This window comes from Silurus meridionalis, chromosome 12 (genome assembly GCF_014805685.1).
Source record: "Silurus meridionalis isolate SWU-2019-XX chromosome 12, ASM1480568v1, whole genome shotgun sequence".
Classification (NCBI taxonomy): domain Eukaryota; kingdom Metazoa; phylum Chordata; class Actinopteri; order Siluriformes; family Siluridae; genus Silurus; species Silurus meridionalis.
This window is the reverse complement of record NC_060895.1, coordinates 5,407,576-5,432,610: the sequence shown is the minus strand read 5'-3', so window position 1 is coordinate 5,432,610 and position 25,035 is coordinate 5,407,576. Positions and strand designations below refer to the sequence as shown.

Below are 25,035 nucleotides of genomic sequence, written 5' to 3'. Positions count from 1 at the left end.
ACAGTGTTATTACTATACAGTACAGTTTCACAGCAGTCAAATGTATATATTTATCCTAACACACCCCCTCTCTCTCCTTGTGCTGGGGTCCATTTGAAATAATACACTTATCCATGAGAAACCGTGCTTATCCAAAATGGACCTAAATTTCAGGGCTTGTTGATACCATGAGGGTGAGGAGCTTATTTCCACGTGTTCACAGGTCAAGAGGCTCCGCCTACTTGAGCAGACTTGACTCCGCCCCTCTCTCTCCAGTGCTATGGTTACCCAAGGCAGTGTTCAAAAGAGAAGCTTAGCGGAGTCTGAAATCATGGCAAGGGGACAACGATTTTTCGACTTGAATCTCTCAGTATCTTTGGAACTGTCCGTTCATCTTCCTCTTCTTTTATTCCTCCTCACTGGTAGGTTATTTTTTTATTACGGTTACTGAAGGAAGTTGGAAGTTTGCTGTGTAACAGTGCGGTCTGTAACTGCAGCTTTTAGCACAACACATCTGCTCCAGCAGCAAACTGCAGCCCACTGTATCACGTGTGTTATAGATGTAAATATGTACTACTGTGATGTACTAATGATCTACTGTAATGATGAACAGAATTATTAATTACTGATGATTTTGCTTATGGACACATTGTACAGCTGCAAAAGCATCATTAGGCAGTTCTCAGTATTGCTTGGCTTGACAAAACCTGAAAATGATTTAACATGAAAGATAGCACTGTATTCAGTAAAAAAAAAAATTCTAGATTATAAATAAAGTAACTAATGTATGTGTCTACTAAATATCCAGGTAAAGGTCTACTGAGCTCTGCACAGGTCAACATAAAGACAACAGTGTTGCGAGTTATGGCAACAGTTTCAGTTTGTCTTTTAACTTTTTTTTACTGTAAAAAAAATGTGGATTTATTTAGAAGTTTTAATTTCACCAATGTATTTTATTAAAAGATAGGAAAAGCACTGATTTTAACAGTCATCAACGGTTAATGTAACTAATTTTCATATAATCACCATTAACAGAATGTAAGCTAATGATATAATTGAAGTTAGATTAATTTGCTATAGACACAACTCAAGAGTATTACTTAAAATACACATTATTTTGTTGGGATGAAATTAGTATTGAGAGTATTAGTCTTTCCATAATTTTACTGTGAATACATAAGGAATTTCAAGAAGCTTTCAAGGAGAGGTCAGACTCTTTCATATCATCACTGGGACAATGAGTGATGAGTCATTTATAAACTGTAGGATGGTACATGTGCATGATTAAGAACTGAACACTCCTGCCCAAGATAAACATTGGTAATGCAACTGTCAACAGCTGACCTGGACTTTTTTTTTATCCACTATTCATACTATCTCAGTTACTGGTACCAAACCCAGAGTATGGTGCTGTGGACCTTCTTCTTCTTCTTTCGGCTTCTCCCATTAGGGGTCGCCACAGCGGATCATCCAAGAGGCAGATGTAGAGGACAGGGGGGTATAGAGACGGATAATCCGCTGTGGCGACCCCTAATGGGAGAAGCCGAAAGAAGAAGAAGAAGCTGGTCCACCCCAACCTGTGTCTTCCCTCACCATATCCATGTCTTCCCTCACCATATCCATAAACCTCCTCTTTGGTCTTTCTCTTTTCCTCCTTCCTGGTGGCTCCATCCTCAGCATTCTCCTACTGATATACCCCATGTCCCTCCTCTGAACATGTCCAAACCATCTCAATCTCGCCTCCCTCGATTTGTCTCCAAAACGTCCTACATACGCTGTCCCTTTAATAAACTTATTTCTAATCAATTCAATTCAATTCATTTTTATTTGTATAGCGCTTTTAACAATGAACATTGTCTCAAAGCAGCTTCACACAGATAATGTGGTGATTAAACGTAAATATGTTCTTTGTAAGTAAGTTTGTCCCTGATGAGCAACTGTGGCAAGGAAAAACTCCCCGAGATGGCATAAGGAAGAAACCTTGAGAGGAACCAGACTCAAGAGGGAACCCATCCTCATCTGGGTTGCACCAAATGTCCATTTAAAGCAGATAATTGCTGCGGGGTACAGTGATGGCGATCAGAAACATCCTTTCCATCCTCGTCACTCCCAACGAAAACCTCAACATCTTCAGCTTTGCTACCTCCAGCTCCACTTCCTGTCTTTTACTCAATGCAACTGTCTCTTTACCATACAACATCTCAGGTCTCACCACAGTCCTATAAACTTTCCCTTTCACTCTCGCAGATACTCTTCTATCACAAATCACTCCTGCCTCTCTTCTCCACCCACTCCACCCTGCCTGCACTCTTTGGACCTGCTCCCTTTATATTATTTATATAATCATTTCACTGTGGAGATATTGGCAGGAATAATTTCTCCTAATTATGTAGCAGTGAGTGTTGTCTCTTCACATTCAAGCCAGCACAGCCTGCTGCCATTCATATACTATTTTTGTGTGGCTTCGCTCTAGCAGCTCTAGCAACTCTCCTAAACAAGTCAAACCAACTCAAATTACTATAAAGCTGTATTAACCTATACATATGTATACACATAGAGTAATTCAGACAGCTCATATACAAGCTAACTATTGCAGTCTTTAAAATAGACATAACTGTTACTTATCTCATAGATTTGTTCTCAGTAAAAATAAATCTACATATAAATCATATTCCATAATTTTTTTGTAAAATTAAGTACATCACTAGGAATTTCATCATTATTAGTTTTTATAAATGCTGATTTGTTGTGATTTCCATGTATTGCCATCTCTAGAGTTCTTTCTCTACTTGGTTGAATGGTTCAATAAAGAAATAACATCCACTGATTGGCAGTTCTGTGGACGGAAGCTATGTGTTGATGAGAGAAGTCAACGGAGAATGCCCAGACTGCCTTAAGATGACAGAATGGCTAGAGTAAGTCAGATAACCATTCAGTAGAATTGTGGAGCAGAAAAAGCTTAAGATGTCTGTGCTATAATGTCAGAAGATCGAATTGGGTTCCAATTCTGTCAAAAAAGAAGCCCCAGTGCTGTAGTACCTCCACCTCAAGGTTTTTTTGTATATGCAGAGATGACTTTCTGCTCTCCTCGGTTAAAAAGGGTAATTATTTGAGTTTCTACGAGTGTCTTTACTGTCAACTCGAATAATTGTATTACTTTTCCTCTTATCAATTTTGGATTTAAACCCACAGAGGTCACTCAGTGCTTTTTGATTTTGCCCTATTCAGCAGTTTCTGAAATACTCAATCCAGCGCTTCTGGCAACAGCCATGCCATGGAAAAAGTTTTTCACCTGTTCAAAGGTTTGATGTAAAGCTTTTGAGCTAAATTTTTGAATTCAATGTCCTGTTGACATGATGACAAGCAAGCTCTCAAGCTTGTACAGTATCTCACAGTATGTACAGTATCTCACAAAAATGAGTTCACCCCTCACTTTTCAACAACCATTTTATTATATGTTCTCAAGAGACAATACAATAGAAATGAAAGGAAGGGCATCATGTTCTGCTTCAGAATGTCATAGTACATGTTTCCATCAATGAACTGAAGCTTCACAGTACCATCAGCACTCATGCAGCCCCAGACCATGATGATACCACCACCATGCTTGACAGTAGGCAAAACACAAGTTTCTTGGCATTCTTAACCTGGGCGTCTCCACACATGCTGGACACCATCTGAGCCAAACAAGTTTATCTTAGTCTCATCAGACCACAGGACATAGTTCCAGTAATTCATGTTCTTGGACAGGTCGACTTCAGCAAATTGGTAGTGGGCTTTCTTGTGAGCCTGCTTGAGAAGAGGCTTCCTTCTGGGATGACGTAAATGCAAACTGATTTGTTGCAGTGTGTGTCGTACGGTCTGAGCACTGACAAGCGGACCTTCTGCTTCTGCATTCTCTAAAGCAATGCTGCAGCACTCATACGTCTTATTTATGAAGCAGCTTCTGCACCTGACAAAAAACACGTGGACTCAACTTGTTTGTGGAGAGCAACAAATATAATTCTTAAATCCTCGGAGTTCTTTGTCGTGTGGTGTTGAACATAGAGTGGTCAGTATGAGAGAATTGTACTCAAAACACCCAATTTAAACTGCTTTAATAACATGAACATGATAAATAGAGCATGTGGCTTTATATTATTACACAATGTACAGCTGGTATCATTTAGGGTGTACTGAGAAGATATAATAAAATTGTTGCTGAGGGGTGCACTCACTTTTGTGAGATCTAGAGACCTCTTGGAGAGTTATGCCTGTCAATATAGACTCTGATGATGATAATTCTCCTTGTGAGTGTTCCATCAATAGTTTTACAGTTGTTGCTCCTAGGCTGCGATGATGACCCCTCACTCATTCATAGTTTATTTTAATGTCAAATTTCTTCTCTGATCAGTTTAACCATGCAGCTCAAATAGCACCACAGTGTGTTGGGCAAATACAGGAATGTTGTACAGTCACCAGTTTTTTAGGTTTAAGCCTTATCATTAGTAGAACTCTTAATGTCTGTAATATCTTACCCCAGTATGTGCAGTTCATGTAGAACAACCTTTCAAATCACATAGGGGAATCCCACACAAGACTCTTTGAGAGTAAAGGCACATGAAGTGTGTACAGGGGGTAATATAGTGGACATACAAACACTTACAATAGGCTGCTGAATCTATTGTGAGTCAATTTGTCTTGTTCTAGAAACCTATTTGGCTCCATGAAGGAGACCATACACAGCGTTATCAACAAAGGGTGTCTGGGTGTTAATTCATCACTTAAACACATGGGCTTTTCAACAGCAAAACCCATACCCCTTGCACTGACCTGCCCCCTTGAGGATAATCTTAGTGAGCATTTTTTTTTATTTTATTGTAATATGGAGAACAGTCTTTAGTCTGTTATCACAAAAACAGGAGGAGCCTGAGCTCTTTTTAGATTTTAGTCAGGCCTTTGTCATCCCTGCCTATTTGGAGCTGCCAAATTTGCAGGCTGATATGTGTATTATATAAACCCATCAGCTAATGACACATGGTATTTACTGACTATAAGTCAATCTTGTTGTCGAGTTCTTTATAATCTTCGAAAGCTGCAGATGCTCCCTCAGCCAGAAGTGATCTGAGATGACTGTTCAAATGACCTCTTCATCAAATCAAAGTATGGTGTGACACATTACTATCTTTAATGTCACTGTCCATTATTTCCATGAGGTTTTCAGTGATTGTTAGCCCCTTGCTCTCTCAACCTCTTGTGCTGCCTGAGATACTAGAATGAGATTTAAATTCAAAATGTGATATCAAATTAGACGTCTTCACAAAGTTTATATGGCAAATAATAAAAACTTACATATAATATGTATAACTGTACAAGCAACACTGGCAATACAAGGCAATTAAATTAAATAATACTAATAATAAAATATTTAGCCTAACATAGTTAAGAAATGGAAGGGGATTTGTGTGTGCTATCACTGAAACATTCTTCAACTAGACATATTTATGCCCTAATTTAAACTAAGGGGCTAAAATGACACGTCAAATTCACAATTTTTAACAAGGCAACTAACAAAAACAGCTGTTGTTTCATTACAAGTTGCTTTATGGAAAAAATGTTTGGAAAGCTGTTCTTGTGTCAGCCTAATGTTCCACTCACTCACGCCTAAAATATAAAGGTTTAGGCTTTAGTGAGTAAATGTAGACAGGCTAAAAATGCAGGCATTGTTTTGTGTATGTGAAATAACACACTAATCTGCCATTTGAACTCGAACATTGACACTAAAGGAGTTGTGAGAAAAGAAAAATGCTTTAGAGTGTCATGATGAGAAAACTGCAGCATTTCCTTACCTCAGCAATTCACTGCTTGAATGATTCATTGAATTTTTATTGGTCTACTTTGGCCAACATCCAGCTTATAGAAAACCTAGATATTTCTAGCTATCACCAACTGTCAATAATAGAACCTGTGAACTTTTAGCATTGTACACTGCAGCGAGCGTGTGTGAGCCAGGTGCAGTAGTGCTGCAGTGGTGCCGAGGGGAAAAGAAGGCGCACGGCCAGAAACAAGCAATGCCTGGCGTGAACATAATTTAATTAAAGTGGAAAAAAGTTACATGTTGGTTTTAACTCCTGGTCACTAGCTAGTTGCAAGTATTAGTTATTTATTAGAATTATTTTAATGAATTGCCTATTAATATAATGAAATCTGAAGTTGGAATTATAAATAAATCTAAAATGTATTATTGTTAGACTATTACTATCACCCAATACTAGGGGTGTAACGGTACATGTATTCGTACAGGGCTTTCAGTTCGGTACACATGTGTACCGAATGCAATTCTTTTTACATGCGAACATCTGAGTTAAAATCTAAGTTCCTTCTGTAACATATTAAGTGGCGGACCACTATTTTTTTTTAGTATTCACCTAACACTTTAGTATTACTGTTTTTTAATATAATTATTATTATTATTATTAAACTTGAAAACATACACAACAATGCCAGGGGTACAAAAAAGTAACTAGAGTTGCAGCGCACTGTGACGGCTCACTCCATAGCAAAAATACGATTTGCAGTGCGGTGAAATGCGACTTGTAGTTCGTTGTAATACTCGCATGTGCAACCACTTCCTGGTTTACGCCAATGCTAGTGATATGAATTCTTCAGCATTTGCTTCTAGAATTTCTCTTAAAAAGAAAAAATCCTGACAATTCCACATATTGAGGGAGTGAAAGAATAAAGGATGGAAGGAATAAAGACATTCATTCAAGTATGCTGAAATAAGTAGAACAGTTAAGTGGAACATATAATTAAAAAATGTTGTATTAAATGTAAAACACACACACACACACACACACACACACACACACACACACACACACACACACACACAGAGTTTAAAAAGTTAATTATCATTTATATTTTAAGGTTTTTGTGTAAAGTTCAGTTTACCTGGTATTTTCTAGGCTTAAAGCACAAAGTATGCAAAGTTTTAAACTACATTTTATGCCCAGTCATGAACATTCAAGCATCAAAATATAAAAAAATACAACTAAATTCTCAAATTAAACAGATTTGTTATTTACTTACTTATGATTTGTTAACGGTTAGTATTCATGGTTAAATGACTATCAAGAATGAAAATAAGAATAAACAAGCATATAAGAACGAAAGCATCACTCACAGTACTTAACACAAGACCAGAATATGATGGGCCACATTATCTGCAATGGCATTGATCTTCCCTATGCAGTATGTGCTAAAAAGAAGACTGCTGCAGCATCACTTGCTACAGCAACACAACCTGCTGCAAGTCACTCACTGGAAGTAAAAGGGTCAGTCATGTGGAATGAAACAGATGTGATTGGACTGAGTTATTTACTTTAGCAACATAGTGTTATTGTAACTCAGGAATCCTTTTTATGAGATGGACTAGCAGTACCATCCATTAAACCATTAAAATTATTCAGATAAAAGTCTATTAATTGTATGTATGCTCACTGTTTATGTTTTGTTGCCTTGGTACTCCATTTAAATCGGTTCAATATATTTTATGCATATGTTGGTTTTAAAAAATTTAATTTCTTAAAATAACAAAAAGGATGCATACAGAGAATGCTACAAGAATGGGGACAGAATATTTTACAGTCAGGCCAGGGACACTGCCAAAGGAGATTAGGGTGGCTAAGAGGAGCTACTCAAAAAGCTGGAAAATCTGATTTCAACCAACGACCCTGCTTTAGGGTGAAAAGGGATGAGAGACATCACAAGCTACAAGACACCATCCCCCAGCTCTGTAGGGAATCAACAACTGATTAATGACCTGAATGAGTTTTACTGTAGATTTGAAAGCCCTGGTCTCACACCTCACACCCATTCTGACCATCTCACCACTCAACCATCAACACCTCTAGCAGCCCCCCTCTCCCCCTCCTGTACTTCAGATCAGTGAAGATGATGCGCATCAGGTCTTCAGGAAACAAAATAAAAGGAAAGCACCATGACCAGACGGAGTTTTACCAGCCTGTGTAAACACCTGTGCAGACCAGCTGGTGTACATCTTCTTACAGATCTTTAACAGATCGCTGGAACTGTGTGAAGTGCCTGCCTGCTTCAAACGTTCCACCGTCCTCCCCATTCCAAAGAAACCAAAAATCACTGGACTTAATGCCTACAGACCCATGCCCTAACACCTGTGGTCATGATGTCATTTTGAAAACTGCTATTGGCTTATCTGAAGGACATCACTTGACCCTTTCTGGACCATGTGTAGTTTGCTTACCGAGCAAACGGGTCTGTGGATGATGCAGTGAACATGGGACTACACTTTATCGTGCAACATTTGGACAAATCAGGGACTTATGTGAGGATTCTGTTCGTGGACTTCAGATCGGCCTTCAACACTATCATTCCAACACTTCTCCACACCAAACTAACCCAGGTCTCCGTTCCTAGCGCTATCTGTCAGTGGATCACCAGCTTTCTGACAGATAGGCAACAGCTAGAGAGACTGGGAAAATTCATGTCAATCAGCAGTACTATCAGCACTGGTGCCCCCCAGGGATGTGTTCTTTCCCCTCTGCTCTTCTCCCTGTACACCAAAGCCTGCACCTCTACAGACCCCTCTGTCAAGCTCCTGAAGTTTGCAAATGACACTATGGTCATCAGCCTCAACGATGATGGTTCTGCATACAGAAGCAGGGTTCAGCAGCTGGCCGCCCGGTGCAGTGGAGATGATTGTAGAAAACTGTTTTGTGAATAGAGGGCGAGGCCAGGGGAGAAAAATGGTAAGAAGGCTTTGAGAAGAAGTTAAGGGCACTTCGAGTGAGAGAGAGACACAGAGAGATGTGTGTGTGTGTGTGTGTGTGTGTGTGTGTGTGTGTGCGCGCGTGCGAAAGTGAAAGTATCCAATAAAGAAACACGGCCCTTCCTTCCCCTGAACCGTTCCCTCTCCTATACTCTTTATTTATTTTTCTTTATAAAATGTGCAATAACAATGTTATTTATTTATTTATTTATTTATTTATTTATTTATTATATTTTACTATATCTATGTTTCTTACTAAATTTGCAACTGGAAGCTTCTGTCACCAAAACAAATTCCTTGTAAGTGCGATTATATTCGGCAATAAAGCTATTCCTGATTCTGATTCTGAGTACGTTAGAAATAAATCAGAGAGACTGTGATAAAGAGAAGGTAGATAGAGGGTGTAATAAATAAATACAGAAAATTTACTAACCCTAAAGGAGCAGTTTCTGAAATCACACCATTGACTCCAATTAAACAAATGCAAACAGTGGACACCAGAAACACAAGCTCAGTATGACAAATGTATGCATGATGTGCCCCAAATTTTAAATTTGGTGAAATCTGACCTACAAATTTGTATAGCATGAGGAGGAGTGACTGATTCATCAAGATTAAGAAAAACTGATTATAGTGTTGTCACAGCTTGCCATTTTATATACATAACAGTTGAACAATAAAGCTGCCTGGTTTGCAATGCTGCTGCATACACAAACACGTTGTATATATTTTAACATTGTCATATCCAGTTGTTTACCATTTTCTCAGCACATATCTGAAAAAATGTTGCATGTATCAATTCTAGTGTTATTGCAGCTATCCAGCTGATCAGACACAAATAATCATTCCATTGTCAAACTCAGTGAGATCACATTTTCCTCCACTCTGATGTTTTAAATAAATATTAACCAAAACGTTTGCTGAATCTCCATTATTTTATGCACTGCAGTATTGCCACATGTTTGGCTAACTGGATTAATGCATGCATGCCTGATTAACTGTTAAAATGGTTGGTGATTGAATACATTAATTAAACCATTCTTAAATTTAACGGACTAACTTCAAATCTAGCCAAGCTAAAACTTTCATGCATGCAGAACATACAGTGGGATGATTCTTGTTTTGACAGCAAAACATGTCCATAAATAAAAGCAGTCCAAAGAGAATGATCATTTACATTTGTCTTTTTTTTATGATAAAAATCTTTCTACCCCAAAAGCCTAATTTGACAGGAATTACAGGGTGTATAGACATGTATCTAAACTGATTTTTAAAAAGTCTTAGATATAGTTATTTAGACAAATCATACAGTCTATGTAGTTTTATGTGTCTTGTTTTAGTCATAATGCTTTTTTTTCCCTGTCATTGTAGAAATTCTATGAACAGGTCTTTTGGTTTACTTTATATGGCCCTTCCTAGATTTTGTAAGGCACACAAAACAGAATATCCCATTTCTGCTTTTCAGGTTCACAGTTCTATTTTCTAGTTTTTGACACAGATTATGTTTGTCACATACACCTACACTTCTAATATTTTAAAACAAAAACTGTTAGTAATTGTAATTGCATGTTGCTTTGCCTGTTTATTTTTCAAGGCTGTTCATGAATTGAAAGGGCATTCTATTTTGGATCTGTTGCTCTATGTGGTTAAAGCAAATAATATATGAGCGGCAGTTTGCCTTTCTGGTGTTCATTCAACTATCCAAGGCAGAAGCCATCTGTCCTGCACTGTGGAAAGAAGATACCAACTGTGTACTAGTCTCACTTACTTTATCCAGCAGACAGAAAACACCTCAGAGAGCAGGCTTTGGGGATTGTATCCAGGTACATCATGCTGCAAAAATGGCAGGAAGCAACATTTGGCATCTTTGGCTGTACAAACTGTCCAAGCATGCCAGGCAGATTGGCATAGCATTTAGATTTTTTTTTTGTTTTTACATGAGTCTCCATCATGGTTTGTCACCCATTCACCATTAATCTTTGTCCTCAGTGAAAAACAGACATTTACATAATGTTTATAAAATGTGTATGACCATGATGATTAGCGGTTACTCTCATTATGATATGCGTCAGATAGAAGACAGGTGACAGCTGCTCCAACTCTTTGGGTCCCTGAGACATCGTGACAGCATGCGCTAGCTTTAAAAGAGAGCAACTGTATAATACACAGAGCTGGGCTTGCATCAACCATATCCAGTTTCTGTATTATATGAGAGCATGCAATGGAGTTCCAGATTCCTCACAAATGAAAACTGACAATGAAATAAAAGCATGGCATCTTTATTATACGCTTTACCTTCAATATCATAGAACAGTATATTTGAATAATTTGACACTGGTAAATTATGTTAGTAAAGGGAATTGTTAAGCTTTGACAAGAGCATCATTCTTTATATATACGTGTATATATATATATATATATATATATATATATATATATATATATATATATATATATATATACACCACACGCTATTTTTAAACTTGCATACTGTATTTATATTTCTATAATTGGTAGACACTGATCCAAAATGGCTCTCAACTGAGATCAAACAATCCAAAAGTAGAGCTCTCTGGCAGTCCTGGGATTGTATTATGTTATTATCATTCAAGTTTCTATCACATAGAAATGATATCCTTCCTATACTACAGATTTGTTCTAGAGAATAAATACAGTTATATAGTGGAGGTTTGCTGGTCCTGAGAATCAAATATCTTCTCCCAATATGTGCTCTTCAGGAATATGTGTTTTTCTGTTTCTGTCCTGAGCGGAGCGTGAAAAGAAATGCGTTCTGCCTGGCACACGCCCTTCTGTGTGTTTTTCTTCTAGCAATTACAGAGTGGGTTGGGGAGCATGAAAGAGAAAGTGAGAGAGTGCCTCAGTAGACATATATTTCAAATATAATAGCCAAGGTTTACCACATGTAACTAAGTGCCAAGCGCTTAGCATCAGCTACTTGTTTTTTCTTTTATGCATATAATGTTTCCTTAGGTGTAACAAAACAAATATTCTTTTTTAAAGGAAAAGAAAATGTCTTCTAAATTCTGCAATTTACAATTCTTATTTGATTGTCTGCCTTATGATTTAGTCTCTGATCTAAGCTATGTCTGACATCCACTTCTATTTTGTCTTAACCTTTTATTTTTTATTTTTATTTACCAGACTTTGTTTTTTACTGCAGTACCCTCCAATAAATGAAGAGCAGACAAAGATTAAAAGAAAAGGCAAAAGCTATCTAACAGCTGCAAATGATTAATTTAATTTCAGCACTTTTTATAGGGCAAGGTGCTCAGACTGAGATCAATGAGGACAGTCAGCATGTCCCATAGTGAAGCAGGAGGGTGAATGTGTGGTACTCATTAGGTCTGTGTGATGCAGGCTTCACTGTCTGCTACCATGCAGAGCGAATGCTTTTCGCATGGGGCTTAATTACAGCTGAGGAAAGCAAAAATGTTATTACGATCCTTCACATATCCTATACCTTATTTGTCCAAACTTGGTGCATGTCATGTCAGCAAGACTAAATTGAGCCATGTCTTTGATTGTGAATATGGCAAATAATTTACCAGCATGCCAGGATGTGGTTTAGTCTCCTGTAATCCCATACCACAATATTCATTATGTACAATAATGTGTACTTCTTTGTGACATTGATTCCACAAGGTTTGTCTGGTCATACTCTGTAAGGCTGCTACCATGCTACCATGCAGCTTCTAATAGAACTGCCCAGACCCAATATTATTCATATATACTACAGTATTTTATTATACACTGCCTGGCTATAATGGTCACTGTTTGGATATACAAGCATATAATTAAGGGCATACGTTTGATTATTATAGCATTGAGTTAATATGTTTCAGTTGGCAATGATTATTTAAACCTGACTAATGCAGTCTTACTTGACAGGGACATGGTTAAGTGTGAGAAAGTTGAATGGAAGAAGGGAGAATTCTTCATTGTCCCTTCAACCTTTTTTGTTAATTTTGCCTCTGCACATCATAATATGCTCAATAGCCATCAGAACAAATAGCTGGATGCTTTTGTCTGTATGTAGATGGAGACTTTAACAAGGCAACTTGAAACAGGTCATAGTAAAGATCCACCAATATATCTTTTGCCCCACCAGGGATAAAAAAATCACTGGACACAATTAAGTAAACCCACTGTAGCAGGGTTACATTGGGGCTACAGAGCCTACAGGGCCAATGCCTGTGTTTTTTTATATTTGACCACAGCACTACTTTTGGAATTACTCAATGTATACAAAAGTATGTTGTAAGACGCACCAGTATTGTAAGGGGTCTGGTGCTGCATTGCCCAGTCAGAAGCCCTCAGACCACACTGAGTAATACTAAATTACACATGTTTCACTCTAGTTCATGACAATGGAGCAAAAAAGTGGAAGGTCAGCTTGGGAAACATAGCAGGGTCTACAGATCATTACAGGCTATAGATGACTATTATCATTCCCTTCCAGCTAAGCTATATATATATAAAAATGTAAAAATGATTTAATCCGTTCCGAGATCTCATTCGATTGCTTATTTCTGCACTTAAAAAGTACTTGTAGCCTATTTTAACAAACAAATACACCGCAAATTACCGTAATGTAAACATTTTACAATTTAACACTTACTCATGTGGTAGTGGTTGATTGCGAGTGTGAGACGCGCACCACGCTCATAACCTCTTCGGTTTCCATGGTAATTCTATTTACTTTCGTTTTCACAGCATCATCACTGATTTTCTTGGGAGACATTTTTCAAGATTTCTAGTGAAATGAAAATATAAAACTAAAAAAAGTTATGTTTTTGCTGCAATGAACAACGAGAGCGACCGAGTGATACGTCATGAACTAAGCGACTGATGCGACCCTCTGCCGAAAACGGTGAACCGGCAGCGTAGGTTTGCTTGTGCCTTCGAAATTTGCTCGTGAAACAGGGTAAAATTTTCGAGCGAGCTTGCTCGTATCTCCGTTTGCGTACTATAGGTTGCTCATACAACGGGGTTTTACTGTATTTGCACATTTCTTTTTCTTTGCTGCTGTAACAAAGAAATGTCCCTACTGTGGGACGAATAATGGTATATCTTATCTTATCTTATCTTATCTTATCTTATCTTATCTTATCTTATCTTATCTTAAAGTTCTCTATCTCCTCATGGACAACCAATGTGTATAGCAAAGACAACATCATTTTCCTTGGCATTCTAATGCTTTTATTTTTTCTTTCTTGGCATTCTTATGCTATTTTTTAATAGCAGAGCACGTGTATTGTGTTAGTGGGAATGAAGGAATTTTGAGTTATTTTAGATTTTTATTCATTGTTCATTTTGTGTCTCACTGCAGGTGTTTACAGCAATGAGGTTGTGGTTCCAGAACATGTTCAAGTTGTGCTCGGAAAGAATGCCACACTAAGCTGTAAAGTAGACGTGGGTGCCAACCTCACCTTGACGCAAAGTTCCTGGGAGCGCAGCTTGCCCATGGGCTCTGTCACAGTGGCAGTATTTAATCCACATTTTGGCATCTCTATATCTGAGGAATACATAAATCGGGTCCATTTTGTCAATCCATCAGTAGAGGATGCCTCCATTGTATTGGAGGGAGTAGGCTTTGCAGATATTGGTTCCTATATTTGCAAAGTGGTCACCTTTCCACTGGGTAACTCACAGGCCTCTGCAGTTGTTGACATCATGGGTATGTTGAGTTTCAATTAAATTCTATTTGTATAATTTTAATTGTAAATATTGTCACAAAGCAACTTTATAGGAATTTGCAAACAGAAAACACTAGATCCTTAATAAGTCAAAGTCAGATAAGTTATAGACATTATATGAGGATAGGCATAGTTGCTTAAAATGGAATTTGATTTAATATTGATAGAAAATTTTCTTTATGTACAACTAATAATAAATCTCTAAATTTTTATGAATATTAATTCCACACACAGCATTTTTTTTAAATTTGTGATCCTTTATTTCACTGATAGACATTTACATTTATGGTATTTAGCAGACGCACTTATCCAGAGCGACTTACATCTCATTCATAGAACTTAGTAGCTATGCGATTAAGGGCCTTGCTCAAGGGCCCAGCAGTAGCAGCTTGGTGGTGCTGGGATTTGAACCTATTACCCTTTGGATCCAGAGTCCAATCCCTTAACCACTGAGCTACAAACTAGAACAATACATGCTTTGACTTTACATTTACAGCATTTGGCAGATGCCCTCATCCAGAGCGACTTACATCTCATTCATAGAACTGAGTAGCTATGAGGTTAAGGGCCTTGCTCGCGATCTTCATTATTGTTTTTCTCAGTATACACATGCCTAGTCAAATTGTTGGACAATTATTGGGGTTCTAAGATATTAATAGGTTGTGCAATAACAAGAACAAAAACTAGTTAAAAAAATAATAAATAAGGGAAAACAACACACATTGTTATTTTTCTCCTTACTGTTAAAGAACTAGTAAAATACCACATTTGAGAGCAACCTTTCTACTCCCAGAATGAGATTAAAAACTAAGATGAGAGACACAATCTACTACTTCTTTCTAAAAAAAAAAAAAAATCCGAAGAAAATGTTGTTTTATTTTGTTTTAGTTTTTTCTGTTAAAAAAATGGATTGTAGAAATGCAAACTATTAAATTAAAACCATGTGCATGTCTGTATTGACAAAGTGTGTCATTTATATCCTTACACTTAACCAGCATTTTGATGTTGTGTAAATGTAAACCTGAAAGAGAAGGGGAAGGGACCTCTTCTGTATTGTTCACTCTTTCCACTTCCAGACAGGAAATGTGTATCCTGTTCCTTTGGAAATGTGCTACACAACCCTATTCCCTTTCCTGTCAAAATGTGCAATTTCTTTTCATTCCACTTCAATTTGCTCTTTAAAGTGGCAGACGTGGCAGTGATCACACCTGCATGGCTTCTGTATGTTTAGGCTAGGACAAAATTGAGGCTAGAAGAATCCCAGGCTAGTGTGTGCTACTACAGCAGTAGAAAGGTTATATTTAAAAACAAAAGGTTGTAAAGTTATTATACAGGTGCATCTCAATAAACTAGAATATCATTAAAAAGTTGATTTATTTTAGCAATTCAATACAAAAAGGGAAGCTTGTATAATATATAGATTCATCACACAGAGACTGATATATTTTAAGTGTTTATTTATTTTAATATTGATGATTATGTCTTACTGCTAATGAAAACCCAAAATTCACTATCTCAGAAAACTAGAATATTGTGGAAAAAGTTCAATATTGGAGACTTGTGGTGTCACACTCTAATCAGCTAATTACATTCAAACACCTGCAAAGGTTTCCTGAGTCTTTGAATAGTGTCTTACTCTGGTTCAGGCTACACAAACATGGGGGAAGACTGCTGACTTGACAGGTGTCCAGAAGACAATCATTGACACTCTGCACATGGAGGGTAAGACACATAAGCTAAAGGAGCTGCTGTTCACAGAGTGGTGGTAGAAAAAGGTGACACGAAGCCCATTCAAGAATTTGGGGAGATTCACAAAGAGTGGACTGCAGCTGGAGTCAGTGCTTCATGAGCCACCACACACAATCGTATTCTTGGGCTACAACTGACGCATTCCTTGTCAAGCCACTCCTGAACCAGAGACAACGTCAAAAGTGTCTTACCAGGGCAAGGGACCAAAAGGAATGGACCGTTGCTCAGTGGGCCAAAGTCGTCTTTTCAGATGAAAGAAAATTTTGAATTTAATTGGGAAATCAAGGTTCCAGAGTCTGGAAGAAGAGAGGGAGAGGCACAGAATCCAAGTTGCTTGAGGTCCAGTGTAAAGTTTGTACAGTGAGTGGTGGTTTGGGGAGTCATGTCATCTGCTGGTGTTGGTCCACTGTGTTTTATCAAGTCCAAGGTCAGCACAGCCGTCTACCAGCAAGTTGTAGAGCAGTTCATGCTCCCCTCTGCTGACCAGCTTTATGGAGTTGCTGGTGTCGGTGTGTTTGACTAGCCAGCAAACGTACCAGACCTGAACCCTATAGAGAATCTGTTACATAACCTGTTACATAAAATAAGTGTTTATTTCTAAATAATATTTGACTAAACATTTGTGCATTTGTCAATTGGTGTACAGGTTAAAAAAACCACAAGTTGTCCACTGTATTAAATTGAAAATCAAAAAGATTTAATAAATAAAAATTCAAAGCAGCAACTGAAAAGGCCTAGTTGTCACTGACTTTTAGCCAGGACTATGAAACAGTAAAAAGCAGTTGACCAGAAGATCTCAGAGACTTGGTGGCAGAAAACAGATGGATGGTCAGTAATGCAGTCTTGGGACTGCTCTAATATCAGATACTAGAATCTTATACTGGATTCAAAAATTGTCAGATCTGGATCCCTAATCAGGAAACCAAACCCATTGCAATGGATTGTTAAAATGGAAAGACATCAGTTTTTTCGGAAGCTAAGTTTAAAATCCAGCAGCACCCACAACATTATACCCGCTCCAGAAGCAACCCCAACCCGTCACTAGCCTGCGACCAAAGCAGATGTAGGGAATTAAAGTTATTCTTCATTCTTCATTAGTTTCTCCATGGTGTTTAAACCAAATTTGTACTGATCCCTGTGTGGCATAACAGAAATTAATTAATCAATCTAAATTTGGCTGGCTCACTGAGAGGGATGAGAGGGATGTTTATTAGGGTGAGAACAATTTCCTGATGTGTATGTGTATGTACCAGTGTTGATAATCAATTTACAATTGATATTCTTTTTGCTGTGTCTCTCTTTTAGTTGAGCCCAAAGTATATGTGTTAGCGGGTTCGGTTCCTCTGGTGGATGGTAATGTGGAGGGTGTGGTGGCAACATGCATGGCTGAAAGGGCGCGCCCCCCAGCCGATGTCTTCTGGGAGGCAGAGCTTGATGGACGTTCTGAGCAGATCATGCAGGCCGAAGCTGATGGCACCACGTCCACTCAGGTGAACTATATCTGGGCACCCAGCAGCCATGCCCTTAACCATGCCCTCACCTGTGTGGTACACCACCCTGCCCTTGCCATGGACTTGCGCATTCCCTATGTGCTCAACATACAATGTGAGTTGGCCTCTCATTGCTGATCTTATGAGCTTTCATTTGGAACCTGCCATCATTAGTTTGAATAGTGTATAGCATTCCAGTGTGCCTAATAAGCTATTCAATAGTATTTACATATGTGTGTGTTTCATGACCATTAGGAAGGTAAATGAATATACTGTACAGACTGAATAGATAAATAAATATGAATATTAATACGAATTGGATGTGCACTATTCATAATGTACAGCCATGAATTTCAATGGGAAAAAAAAATCAAACCAGTGAATAAAGCCATTTTTACTAAGGGCTCAAGCAAGCTCAAGTATCAAGAACAAAGCTTTATCAGTGTAAACATGTGGTGGTGCTTACTAACTGCTTATTAAATGACAGGGTGGTTTGATGTTTTTAGTCACACTGTGTGTGTATATATATATATATATATATATATATATATATATATATATATATATATATATATATATATATATATATAATTTATTTATAATAATATTTATATATTTTTTTAACATGACTGTGACATTTAATAGAAATGTACAAAATGGTATATTTTCTTTGGCGTCATTCTTTGGAGACATTGAAAGTACAAGCTGACGACATACAGCTACAGCTATATTTCTCGATTATTAAATAATGAAGTCTTTTAGATTCTGGATGCAGGATAGAGAATGACTTTCAACTTGCATTTTCAGAAGTCCCCACAAGTGATCTACTGGGTTGAGATCTGGTGATATGCATGGCCACTGAATTACTTTCACCCTGTTAATGATGCTGATTAATGAAATGCAATGTTAATGTTGGATGTTATCATGAGAAATTTGTCAGGGTGTACTCACTTATGCTGGACACTATAAACTAAATAAAAACACACACACACGTCTGTCTGTCTGTCTGTCTGTCTGTCTCTCTCTCTCTCTCTCTCTCTCTCTCTCTCTCTCTCTCTCTCTCTCTCTTTCTGTGGCCTCCAGCAGTGAAGAAAGCTCTCAAAAGAAACAGTTTCATACATTTTAAAGCCCATATCAAGCCAATTGAAGTTGAATATATAATATATGAGTGCAGTGAATATATTGTTCACCTGACACAGTTAGTAAATGCCATCTCGGGGAGTTTTTCCTTGCCACAGTCGCCACCGGCTCGCTCATCAGGGACAAACTTACTTATAAAGAACATATTCACTTTTAATTACCACATTATCTGTGTAAAGCTGCTTTGAGACAATGTTCATTGTTAAAAGCGCTATACAAATAAAAATGAATTGAATTGAATTAAATGACTGATTGTGTTTAAATGAGAGTTTAGAATGTCCTTTGCTCTGTACTAATAAAAAAAGCAATGGTATTGCTAGTGTTTGTGGACTCCACTTTCATTTGCAATGTTTTTATGAAGTATAATTTTACTATTCCTTGATTGTTCTTTGTACAGATTTTAGCATCCTAAAAGTCTTCCCTATTCCTTTTATTAAATTTAATTAAATTCAGTTTCATTTGTATTGTGCTTTTAACAGTGGACTTTGTCCCAAAGCAGGTTTACAGATAAATAGACTATACGGTTTGAATTTATATATTTAGAAGGTAAACTAAATATCTGTATTTCCCAAAGTGTAAATATCCTGAAGTATTTGTCTTACAGTAATAGGCGATGGATCCATTCTCATTACCTTATTATTTTCAGTTCCTCCAGATGTAATGGTTGTAGGTCAGAATGATGTTTGGTATGTGGGACAAGAAAACGCAAAGTTGGACTGCAGAGCAAATGCCAATCCTCCTCCCCATCACTTCTTCTGGACCAGGTACTGTCATAAATATGTTGAGTTTTTACAATGTCCACACTTCATGTGTTTAAAGTAAAAAGTGATCCATTTTCTAAATGTTCATTAACAAAATTACTTTTTCTCTGGAGAAGAGTTTAAAACAGGAACCTTTTTTTTATCAGGCTCAACATGCCTATGCCTGCAGGAGTTAAGACGATAAACAGCAGTCTGGTCTTCACTCATCCGCTGCAAAAAAATGATTCTGGAACATATAGGTGTGAGGTTCAGAACGAGGTTGGACTACATTCTCAGGAGGTACACATCTGGATACATGGTAAGACAAGATTTCATCTGCTTATGCATTTCAGGGCCAATTAAAATTAATTAAATTAAATATTTGTAATTAAATCATTGGAACTTACTAAAAAGTTTGTTTGCTTAAATAACACCAGCAGGTTTTTGTTTTTGCTTTATGTTTTAATGTTCTTACATATTTATTGTAACCAGCACTGAAATTAAATACTTTACAAAATAAACATTTGTGTTCTGGATTTGGTGGTAAAAAAAAAATAAATACACCTCTGCCATGTCACACATTATGTCTCACCTTATTTGTTTGAAAAGGTCAGATTGTGTTGGAGTGAATAGTCAGACAGAATAGTCACAAGTACAGCATTTGTACAGCTTGCAATCATAAAGAAGGGCAGTCTTCATTTCTCTCTATTCTCCATCTACTCTATAAGGCACAAAACCCTTATTTGTATTTACTCTTCCACCAGATCCCCAATCTACTCCTTCTGCCCTCACAACTACCAGTGGAATCATTCCTGGTCTCTCTAGCTCATCACCGACACATTTTCGTGCCCGTTTCACCTCTCCAACTTTGGCATCACTGCATGATGGTACAATGGGCACTGTGGTGGGCAGTGCTGTAGGAGGCATACTGGTTCTGGTTTTTCTGCTGTGCATTGTGTTGTTATGGTACATCCGTCAGCACCGTACATTCCGTGGTGATTACTATACCAAACAGTACATTGGGCCTTCATACATGCAGAAAGAGTCCCTTGAGCTTCAGGACACCTTTAGAGATGACTCACCTAACTACAACGAAGATCTGAAACACACACCTGATGATGATGATGATGATGATGATGATGGGGATACACAGATCTACCACAGTTACACAAAAAACAATAATGACTGGGACAATTGTTGCACAAAAAATTCGAACATTAGCACAATTGGGAACAACAGCACCCCCTACCTGCAGGAGAAGAGGTGCGATGTTGCCACAGACTGTGAATATGTGTCTCATAAGGACGGCTCTGTGATCTCTCGTAGAGAATGGTATGTGTAATTATTTGAAATAGTTAATGTAAGACACGATTTTGCAGAATACAGTATAACCAAACTCTTCATATAAGGAAAAGATTTTTAAAGTGTATGTCAGGGAAACTAAAAAGGCTGTTTTCTATTATCTTAATGATTCTTTTAGGGGGTTGATATTGCACAGAATATGTTTGTGTTGCTTTTTGCATTTAATACCAAGAGAGAACAAATGGCTGCTTGGAATGCTGAAAACAAGCTGGAATATATTGCTCATTCCATGTGTCCTCGGTTAAAAATCAGGTTCAGTTTTCTTTTTTTTATTGAATTTTGCATAACAAATGCAAATAACTACATTGTTTTATTTGTATGTTGTATGAGTTTGTATATTTTTCCCATTGTTTTTAATATAATATTATATTATCAGTTCGATGTTCAAGTTCTAAAGTGAAAATCTGCATATTGCACTCTTACTGATGTACATATGTATTTTCTCTCTTTTCACTTCACCTGTTTTAATTTTTAACAATTCATGGAAAAACTTACTGATGAATGGGTTTCCCATCACTTGATGCCTGTTTTATATTTAGATGATTTAATGTTACATAAATCTTAGTGATGGTAAATAATTGGATCTTAAGATAGCATGGTGCCCCCAGTTGTAGGCATTTAGTTGGCAGTATAATCTGTGCCACCATGTTGGAGATACTTACATTTTCCATATTCTCAAATGGCTGTAATTCAGCATGTCAGCTTTTTTATATTCTGCTGCATGCAGCACAGATTAACATGCAGGACTTTATTATCTGAATCCATGACAGTTAGTTGGTGTGTTTTCCAGATGTGTTGATATCAACCTTCTCAGTACTGATGTACCTGTCACTGTGCCTATATATACATGCTTCTCTTCCTGGCTGCAGCTTAAGTATACTTACTTCAGAAACACGGTGTGATATCCCAGGCATTTACTTTGCTGACTATTCTAAGAAATGCATTAGACATTCAATAAACTGTGTTAAGTGGCGCATCATTAATATCAGCCTTCAGCACATTTGCTGCTGAGCTGCAATTCCCTATGACATTCTGACTGTAAGAATGCTTTAGTTGGGTTCCATCAGCACTCTATTCCAGGGTGGCGTTAATCGAAAAGCTGCAAGTAAATTGTAGCCTTAGGACTGCAATTGCTAAAAACAGTTTGCACTGAAATTGCCATAATACAATTTAAAGGTTTGATACAATACAACTGTATGTGCAAAAACAATACAAAAAAAATCATACTCATAAGTTGCCCATAAGTTTCTGTGAAAACAATTGCACTTTGACTACAGCCAACAGTTATAGAAGAGAAATAATTTCTAATAGCACTATTCAGTATCACCAAGATGAGGATGGTTCCTTTTTGACTCGCGTTTCTTAGACGTCAACTCAGGGAATATTTCCTTGCCACGATCGCATCTTGCAGTATGCAGTGTAAAATATCTATTTTGTAATTATATATTTCTCTAAAGCCACTTTCGGACAATATCCACTGTTAAAAAAACCCTATACAAATAATATTTAATAACATTTAGAGATCGAGAAACAGATATTGAGAACAGTGTGTAAGGCAGCAATATGGAGCTTTTATGTTCCACACTTCACTACGCTGTTGTATTGTTTGCTAATAGCTCTTGCATGTGGCTCACTGCCAATGTCTTCACTCTGCATTCAGTCATGCAGGAGAGGAGCTTACCACTTCTTCAAGAGGTTCCACCATAGGGTCTGCTGTTTGTTTGTCAAGAATGCTTCACAACATGTTATTTTTAAATACATTAACTATAAAGTTCAAAATGTTAAACAGTTGCTTTTAATTATGTAATGAAGTTTGACACAATAGTCAATTTGTCTGTTTGACACACTGAATTATTGCAAGAATAGTAATGAGTTAAGAGACAAATTGTGCAAGATTAGATATTAGGGTAATATGTGGGGACGTATTGGACATATGTGGGGTCACATTCAGAAGCTGATGACTTAATATATGGCAAGGAAACAAGTACATAATAATTCTTGCTTTTTTAGGTCTTGGCATCAACATTAATAAAACACAACGTTCTTCACCTCGAGGTTTAGTTATGAGACTCCTGTAGTAGCAGATGTAAAGACTGGCAATAGTAGGGTTACTGGCAACTGCGACTTGCCACTCAGTTAGATTCCTGCACCCTTGCTGTCCTCTCCATTGATTTGCCAGCACCACATCTAACACAGCACATCTGCTGCATGTGCTGCTCAGGCTGCTTCACAAAGACAAACCTCCCATCAAAGGTTGAGGTTTTTAATTAAAGTTTCCCCACATTTGCTCTCTAATTAGCTTCTATCTACTTCAGCTTCAAATGTATGCATAAATGAAGGTTAGGAACAGCTATTTTAAAGAAGGAGTATTTAATCTTTTAACTAGCTCTGTATAAATTCTGCCTATGAATGTCTATTTGTAAAAAAATCCAGTTCATTTGTTTTATATCTGGTTTCACACTGGCTTGACTGGTTCGAGTTAGCAACATTTTGTATGTTTTTGCATTTGCTTTATTTAAGCTCCAGACCCACTGGACTTACTCTATAACATATAACAGTTAACTGAGGATGAATGATTAAATGGATTGATATGTGTCTGAATGCCAATGAAAATCATCATATTTGTTTAGAGTGTGTTTGTCTTTGGATGGTCTGTGCAATTTGTTAATGTTGAAATGTTGACTGGATATTTTGTACAGTAGTACTGTATAGTACTCATCAGGCAGTGTATTGTATGTAAATATCTGGCAGGGATTTATGTGTCATTGGAATAAATATTATTTTTTCATTTTTTATTTGTAAGTCAAACAGCTGGTAAGTGAACCTGCGCGATTGATGTGTTCTTATTTTAGATCTTTCTTTTTGTTTAGTGTGTACATAGTGTGTTCATTCTCAAATGAAAAACAGTGTATTTATTTTGAGATCTTTTAAAAAAAAAAACCCAAAAAAACAGGTTAGTATTATTTCGAGGTGGGACCAACAAACTGACACAACTGAGGGTTGTAACAAAGCTGGAATTTCCCACTGATTTCTTATCATGAGTCCTCTATAATTTAATTGACTGAAGATAAAATTTGATAAAAGAAACATTGTGAATAATAAAAGCAAGCCTGACTTTTATAATATGTTCTTCAAATAATTTATGGTATTGATCTTTAGGAGGAAAACTGTATGACAGACGTGCACCACAGAAAAGATCTATAATGTCTTGTAATGTCTATAAATCTGGCTTGATCTGTAAGTATGTGCCATAAAAACACAGAAGAGGGTGTAGATTATGTGGGGAAAAAAAAGCCATGTCTAATATCACTTGCCTTGATTTGTTGATTTTTTTCTTCTAATAGAAATGTATGCTCTCTATTAATAAAAAGGAAACATCAAAGCTGTGATCTATCAGACTTGCCAAAAGAGACTCCACATTTTCAGATTTAGCGATAACTAAAGAAAAATGCATGCTGGTGCTTTGTTTTGGGTTAGTACAGTTAAGTCAAATGTAGAGTTAATCATGTGCTTCTGCACTTATAGTAAGTATAAATATATAAATGCAGGTGCTCCATTTTCCCCATTGTTTAGTTGCCTATGGACTGAGGTGACAAACCTTCTATATGCAGCCACGTTTCTAATAAGTTTTCCATTACAAAATAGAAATGAAATTAATTTTTATTTGTATTGCGCTTTTAACAATGAACATTGTCTCATAGCAGCTTTAAACAGATAATGTGGTGATAAAAAATAAATATGTTCTTTATAAGTAAGTTTGTCCCTAATGAGCGAGACGGTGGCGACTGTGGTAAGGAAAAACTCCCCCAGATGGCAGAAGGAAGAAACCTTGAGAGGAACCAGACTCAAGAGGAAACCCATCCTCATCTGGGTTGCACCGAATGTCTGAAAGCATTTTTATGACCTGTAACACTTTTCAGAATTGGTTTATGGATCATTTGAGGTTTCTTAATTCACTGGAACATTTAGGCTACGGATGAACAGCATTTGGATTATTTGGAATAGAAAAATGAAAAGCTTTGGATTTTTTGATTAACTATTAATTACTACATTTTATAGTAATTTTGCAT

At 37.1% G+C, this 25,035-nt stretch overlaps 1 protein-coding gene across 1 annotated transcript; it reads left to right on the top strand.

Moving 5' to 3' along the window:
• Positions 1-54: 54 nt before the first annotated feature.
• nectin3a (nectin cell adhesion molecule 3a) lies at positions 55-23,760 on the top strand. Its single transcript, XM_046862178.1, has 6 exons — positions 55-401; positions 14,118-14,465; positions 17,539-17,838; positions 19,510-19,627; positions 19,771-19,922; positions 20,368-23,760. Exons 1-6 carry the CDS (start codon positions 260-262, stop codon positions 20,943-20,945), a joined length of 1,638 nt encoding a protein of 545 aa, XP_046718134.1. The 5' UTR covers positions 55-259; the 3' UTR covers positions 20,946-23,760.
• The last annotated feature ends 1,275 nt before the right edge of the window (positions 23,761-25,035 follow it).

Coding starts and splice junctions, on each gene's coding strand:
- nectin3a (XM_046862178.1), top strand. CDS start 260: ATGGTTACCCAAGGCAGTGTTCAAAAGAGAAGCTTAGCGGAGTCTGAA. Junction 14,466..17,538: donor TGCAGTTGTTGACATCATGG/GTATGTTGAGTT, acceptor TCTCTCTTTTAG/TTGAGCCCAAAGTATATGTG. Junction 19,923..20,367: donor GGTACACATCTGGATACATG/GTAAGACAAGAT, acceptor CTCTTCCACCAG/ATCCCCAATCTACTCCTTCT.